Here is a 7740-nt window from a genome sequence, read left to right as displayed (position 1 = left end):
CCACAGACTGCACACAGCACAGCCAGTGATTTTCATACAGAGCGCTACGTAACGTTGCCAATAAGAAAACATAAACAGCCTACTTACAATATGAACCTATCGTTTTGGTAGCAATTTGAACTGATACTATAGATGAATACATTATAGTCTCTAACTCTGGTTCATAGTGCCAGCACCGTTATTATGTGTTTTAGGTAAAAATTTATACCTCCAAAAGTACTGAAGTTATTGATTTGAAATTTTAACAGTACGGTTGTGTTATCGATAGAATTTGGTATATAAAGTATGAAAAAGATCGATTAATGTTTAGTAGTACTCCTTCAGATTCACAGAGTGTGTGTAACGTATTGCAGGCAGCGTCAAGCAAGTACACCGCCCGCTCGACCCCGTAGCCAGCGTCATCTGTCCTGCGTGAGAACCGACATCTGGTCTCCTCTCGGCTCCACGGCAAGCTACGCTTTCAATGCGAGACGACAACTCGTAATAAATTTCCTACGTTACAACCTCAGCAACATGTGGACGGGCAGTGTTTTGGAAGTTTCTTTAGACTACACCGCAAAAGTTTCACTGGGAAACCCTTAAAGATCCCCTGTACAATCGCAACCTCTCCTCATGTAATTTTCACATTTTTGTAGCTCTGAAGGATAACATTTGCGGCAGTCGATTTGCTTCGGTCGAAGGGATGCATGCCTGGGTACGATCATGGATCCGCAAACATTTTTTCATCAAGATATCGACCGTCTTCTCTCACAGTGGGACAAATGTGTTAACAGTTATGGCGATTACTTTATCCCATCTGTCTGGTTCTCGTTTGACTGCCCCTAATCTTTGGACCGGCTGGTGACACGAGACGTGCGCCCATCGATTGGCGGGTCCGTGTCGCGTCGCCGCTGCTACGCCGGCACGGTCAGCGGACAGCGCCTGCAGTTGCCTGGCCTATGGCTTTGGCGAGGCACTGTATCGGCCGATGCATGTTTGCCTGCACAGCGCACAACCTGTTCTGCAATGACGGGCAGCCGGGCCCGCTATTTATTTTCCGCGCGCACTTGTCTCACGAGATCCAGCAAGCGGTAAAGGCTACGCTCCATACTGGCGGTGCGAGCTGCAAGTGTCCCAGTCCCGGTGGAAAGTCTGTTTCGACTTCTTGTCAGTGCCAAATATTTACTATATGTTTGCTGCGTATAAACTGTCCAAAAAAAGTTTTGTTCCACCTACATACGCGTAATGTGTGTGGACTTGTATTCGACTGGAGCGGAAACGAAAAAACAAGCCCCAAGAACTTTAAAGAACAACGACACTTTTTTCTGTGAAACAAAACCAAAATGTCCAGTAACTTGTGTCTGACTCAAAACCACGGATCATTCAGCTACATCTGCATCTACACTACTAGCCATTAAAATTGCTACACCAAGAAGAAATGCAGATGACAAACGGGTATTCCTTGGACAAATATATTATACTAGAACTGACATGTGATTACATTTTCACGAAATTTGTGTGCATAGATCCTGAGAAATCAGTACCCCGAACAACCACCTCTGGCCATAATAACGGCCTCGATACGACATTGAGTCAAACAGAGCTAGAATGGCGTGTACAGGTACAGCTCCCCATGCAGCGTCAACACGATACCACAGTTCATCAAGAGTAGTGACTGGCGTATGGTGACGAGTCAGTTGCTCGGCCACCATTGACCAGACGTTTTCAATTGCTGAGAGATCTGGAGAATGTGCTGGCCAGGGCAGCAGTCAAACATTTTCTGTATCCAGAAAGGCCCGTACAGTACCTGCAACATGCGGTCGTGCATTATCCTGCTGAAATGTAGGGTTTTGCGGGGATCGAATGAAGGGTAGAGCCACGGGTCGTAACACATCTGAAATGTAACGTGCACTGTTCAAAGTGCCGTCAATACGAACAAGAGGTGACCGAGGCGTGTAACCAATGGCACCCCATAGCATCACGCCCGGTGATACGCCAGTATGGCGATGACGAATACACGCTTCCAATTTGCGTTCACCGCGACCATCATGATGGTGTAAACAGAACCTGGATTCATCCGAAAAAATGACATTTTGCCATTCGTGCACCCAGGTTCGTCGTTGAGTACACCATCGCAGGCGCTCCTGTCTGTGATTCTGCGTCAAGGGTAGCCGCAGACATGGTCTCCGAGCTGATGCTCCATGCTGCTGCAAACGTCGTCGAATTGTTCGTGCAGATTGTTGTTGTCTTGCAAACGTCCCCATCTGTCGACTCAGGGATCTAGACGTGGCTGCACGATCCGTTACAGCCATGCGGATAAGATGCCTGTCATCTCGACTGCTAGTGATACGAGGTAGTTGGGATCCAGCACAGCGTTCCGTAGTACCCTCCTGATCCCAACGATTCCATATTCTGCTAACAGTCATTGGATCTCGACCAACGCGAGTAGCAATGTCGCGATACGATAAACCGCAATCGCGATAGGCTACAATCCGACCTTTATCAAAGTCGGAAACGTGATAGTATGCATTTCTCCTCCTTACACGAGGCATCACAACAACGTTTCACCAGGCAACGCCGGTCAACTGCTGTTTGTGTATGAGAAATCGGTTGGAAACTTTCCTCATGTCAGCACGTTGTAGGTGTCGCCACCGGCGCCAACCTTATGTGAATGCTCTGAAAAGCTAATCATTTGCATATCACAGCATCTTCTTCCTGTCGGTTAAATTTCGCGTCTGTAGCACGTCATCTTCGTGGTGTAGCAATTTTAATGGCCAGTTGTGTACATACAAACACCGCAAGCCACCGTATAGTGCGTGGCGGAGGGTACCTTCTACCACTACTGGTCATTTCTTTTCCTGTTACGCCGCTTTCACACTATACGGTTTTGACCGTACGGCAAAAAGCCGTACGAGTTTTAGCCGTGCCTGTGTTGCTTTCACATTACACGGCTTTTTGACGTGACCAGTTGTTGGTGTCTATTCAGTTTGCTTAATGTGTGTATCAAGATGAACCGTAAACGAGTTGTTGCTTTGTGGTTGCTTCATCGTCGCCGCAAAAGAAAAGGTCGTCTTTTGTGGGTACACCCCATTAACCAGAGAAGAGACGAAGTGGGTTTATTTTATACACTCTTTGAAGATTTGAGGAACGACGGAAATAAATTCTTTAACTATTTCCGAATGTCTATTACCTCGTTTGACGAATTACATAGAAAACTAAAGGATGTGTTACAACGACAAAACACACAATTCCGCAATTGCATCCAACCTGTTCAAATGCTGGCTATCACGTTAAGGTAATTTAATACATAAAAACTAGTTCTGTTTATTTACTTATTTATTTGTGTTTTACATTTTTATTACGCTCAGATTATGAAGTAGAAAAGTCAATATCAATATCAGCAGTTGAAACCAAAGAGTTTGTAGCAGGACTGACTGTACTGTCACTTTGTGGCGACAGGCTCTCTGCAAAAACGTTGTAGAACTGCGTTGTTGATGGTGGGCCTTCATGGCTACTTGTGGAAGGCGAAGGGTATGGTGGTGGCACTTTATTAATTCGTTGATAAGAACTGCGACCTTGAGAAGTCTGTAATGGTTGTTCGAGAAAAGTAGTTGGGTTTGGTGCAGCTGGAGGAGGACGAATCTGATGCGTATGGTAAGAGGATATTGGAGCAGCATTTTCCATAGGTGAATAAGAATAAGCTTGAAATCTATTATTATAGGGCATGGGAGGTGTGTAATGGGTAAATGGAGGAGGTTGAGCTGTCAATATATTTCTCCTTTCATATATATTTTCTATAACTTTGAGGACTCCCATCTGAAACTGAAGATAATCCTGTTCATCAAATTTTTCCAGATGAGGCTTCAGACTAAGTAAAAATGACATTTTGCTGCAAGGTTTGTCTTCTTCCAGAGCTCGTAATATTTTCATTTCGATTGCATCAGGTTTTCTATGTTTTCTGTTTGTATGGCACTCGCTTTTGGATGTTTCTTGTGTGGGTGCTGTATCAAATGGCCCAGAAACATTCTCAGTATTTTCGACGGAGCCCTGCGTTTCTATATCTTCTTCCAGTCTGGCGGTGCGTTCCGATTGAAAACTGTCCTCCGTCTCTCGAGCATCATACAGCTTTTTTAGAAACTGCAGCTGATCAGAATATACATACTTTTTCTTTTTCTTTGCTGCTGAGCCACTTTTTTTCGCAGCTTGAATTTTTATGTTTGACTTCACAAAGGAGTCTCGTAGATTGGTCCACCTCCGTATTACTTCTATACCTACATCAAAAGGAAACAAAACTGTATGAAAACATTTTAATTTTGTATAGAAAAAAGCAAAACTGTAACAAAAAATGTCCACTGCAAACTAAATGTCACTGATTTTTTTTCGTTTTGTTCAGGTATCTGGCAAGCGGTTGTTCCTTCACTGACTTACATTTCCAGTACAGAATTGGGATTTCTACAGCAAGTAAAGTGGTTAATGATGTATGCACAGCAATTTGGTCATCACTGCGGGAAGAATGTATACAAAGACCGACCAAAGAGGTATGGGAATCAATAGCGGCTGGATTTGAACGTACTGCTAATTTCCCCCACTGCTTAGGAGCGGTGGATGGAAAACATATCCGTCTTACTGCCCCATTTAATAGCGGATCAATGTACTTCAATTACAAAGAATACTTTTCTGTGGTTCTGATGGCTGTAGCGGATTCCAACTACAGGTTCATTTATGTCGACGTAGGAAGTTATGGCAAAGACTGTGACTCTTCAGTGTTCAGACGGTCCAGTTTATGGAAGTCAATAGAAAGTAATTCCCTGGAATTTCCAGACGTCCAATGTCTGCCTGGTACGGAAGGTCCAAAAGTACCCTACTTCTTCGTGGGAGACGCAGCATTTGGCCTACACACGCATTTGCTCCGGCCTTTTGGGGGAACAAACTTGACAGTTGAGAAACGTGTATTTAATTACCGTTTGTGCAGAGCAAGGAGGTATGTGGAATGTGCTTTTGGCATCCTCACCAATAAGTGGCGGTTGTTTCACCGACCTTTAAATGTTCATCCAGATTTTGCAGTAAAAATGGTTAAAGCTTGCATTGTTTTACACAATTTTGTACGTCAGAGAGATGGATTTATAATTGAAGACACCACATCCTTCACTGGTTTGGAAGACTTAGCCCAAGATGCCAACATAAGAGGAGGACTGACAGCCAACGCCATAAGGAACACTCTTTGTAAATGTTTTATGACAAATGCTGGAAGCGTGTCATGGCAGATGTCAAAGATATAAATTAACAAGCCTTTTCCTTTTTGTAGATTGTTTGTGAAAGCCTGCGACTGTATAGTAAATAGTTTTCTTTATAAATAAATTACTGCTACCACTCACGTTTTTAATCGTTTTGTTTATATTTTGTACGACGCGTTTCGGGAAATAATTCCGATCTTCAAGTGCGTTTTTTTCTCTAAGTTTTCATTATGTGTAGTGTTTTTTTATTTGTGAGGTCTTGTGCGTGTTTCTCTTATAAATTACAGTAAAGAAAACAGAATGCAAGACCTGACACATAAAAAGACACCACACATGATGAAAACTTAGAGAAAAACGCACTTAAGGATGGGAATTATTTCCCGAAACGCGTCGTGCAAAATATAAACAAAACAAAAAAAACGTGACTGGTAGCAGTAATTTACTTATAAACAAACGATTTACTTTTAGAATAAAATTTATAACGTTAAATAAAAACTGTTTAAAACGTATTAAATGTAATATTAATATATTAAATAAATACTTACCAAACGCATTTTTATCTTTGTCTTCCATCTCATCAAAATCTTGCTTCAGTGCTACGCAAACTTCCCGCCAAGCATTCTTTGTAGCAATACGATCTCTATACGCATCTAGAGTTTTGTCCCACAGAACAGGTCTTACTTCCACCAAGGTTATCAAAAGTTCAGTATCAATTTCATCCATTCTTCTACACTTTTCAGTAAACAAGAATAAACACAAATGAATAAAACGACACTACAACGAACTAGTCGACGCCGTACGGCTCAAAACCGTCCAGTGTGAAAGCATGCACTTAGTCACGTAGGCCACTGTTGTCGAACTTGCCGTACGGCGACCGTCTGTTGTAGTGGCAAGACACGGCTGCAGCACGGCACGGCAGCGGCATTTTGCCGTCGCCGTATAATGTGAAAGGCGCCATACATTTCTTCACACCTACAGCCGTACGGCTTTTTGCCGTACGGTCAAAACCGTATAGTGTGAAAGCGGCGTAACACTCGCAAACACAGCGAGACAATAACGACCGTCTACATGCCTCCTCATGAGCGCTAATATCTCTAATCTTATCTTTCGGGTCCTTAAGCGAAATGTTCTTTGGCGCCCTCAGCATACTATTAACGCGGTATTAAAACATTATGATTTTGTTTCGTCTTCTCATCTGTATTAACTTGGATTTTAACATTTGGAGCTAGCTACCATTCATCAGACCAACCAGAAATTTTGTCCACGTCATATTGTATACCCCTACAGTCACTCAGCGACGACACCGTCCCATACATCACAGCATCATCAGCAAACAGCAACAGGCTGCTGTTTATGCTGTCCGTCAGATCATTTATGTATACTGAAAATAACAGCGGTCCTCTCATACTTACCTGGGGCACTCCTGACGACACACTTATCTCTGATAAATATCCGCCGAGGACAACATAATGGGCTCTATTACTTAAGAAGTCTTCGAGCCACTCACATATCCGTGAACTTACTCCACATGCTCGTACCTTCGTTAACAGCCTGCAGTGGGACACCGTGTCAAATGCATTCCGGAAATCTAGAAATATAGACTCAGCCTGTTGCCATTCATCCATAGTTCGCAGTACATCATGTGAGAACAGGGCAACAGGGCAACAGTGTCGCACGAGTGATGCTTTTTAAAAACATGCTGATTTGTGGACATAAGCGTCGCAGTCTAAAGAAAATTTATTAGATTCCAACTGAGAATATGTTCATGGATTCTGTAGCAAACCGATGTTAAAGATATTGGTTTGTAGTTTTTCTGGACCGTTATTTTACCTTTCTTATACACAGCAGTCACCAGCGTTTTTTTTTACAATCGCATGGGACTTTACGCTAAACGGGAGAATCGCAACAAATGCAATCTAGGTAAGGGGCCAATGCTGTAGAGTACTCTTTGTACAAACAAACTGGGATTCCATCAGCACCTGATGACTTATTCGCTTTAACTCTTTCAGTTACATCTCTACACCATCGACACTTATTACTATGTCTGTGCGATAGTGAAACGGCGGTATGTTTGTACGATTATCCTGCACGAACGATTCCTTAAATGTGAAATTTAAAACCTTCGCTTTAGTTTTGCCTTCTTCTACTCCCACACCACACATGTCAACGAGTGAGCGAGCCGAAGCCTTAGATCCACTTATCTATTTTAAGTAGGACCAGAATTATCTCGGTTTATCGCCAAGATCTATTGATGAGGTATGATGGGGGCTGTTGTTATGAGCTTCGCGCATCGTTCTTTTTTTACCGATATGCGAATTTCAATCAGCTTTTGTCTGTCGCCATTTGCGCGTTCTCTTTTGAATCAGCGTGCAACAGCCTTTGCTTCCTCAGCATTTTTCGAATTTCGTTGTTAGGCCTGGTGGGTCTTTTCTGTGCTTAATCCACTCACTCGGCACACACTTCTGCAGAGTACGATTTACAATCCGCTTAAACTTTGTCCATAACTCCTCTACGTCCATCGTAGTGG

General features: G+C 43.0%; 1 protein-coding gene across 1 annotated transcript; it reads right to left on the bottom strand.

Annotated features, from left to right (window-relative positions):
• Window positions 1-3348: 3348 nt before the first annotated feature.
• On the bottom strand, window positions 3349-5936 carry LOC126163811 (uncharacterized). Its single transcript, XM_049920189.1, has 2 exons — window positions 5759-5936; window positions 3349-4250 (listed from the first exon to the last, which is right to left on the bottom strand). Exons 1-2 carry the CDS (start codon window positions 5934-5936, stop codon window positions 3349-3351), a joined length of 1080 nt encoding a protein of 359 aa, XP_049776146.1.
• Window positions 5937-7740: the final 1804 nt, after the last annotated feature.

The sequence above is a fragment of the Schistocerca cancellata genome, chromosome 1, assembly GCF_023864275.1.
Source record: "Schistocerca cancellata isolate TAMUIC-IGC-003103 chromosome 1, iqSchCanc2.1, whole genome shotgun sequence".
Lineage (NCBI taxonomy): Eukaryota > Metazoa > Arthropoda > Insecta > Orthoptera > Acrididae > Schistocerca > Schistocerca cancellata.
This window is presented reverse-complemented; position numbering and strand designations above follow the sequence as displayed.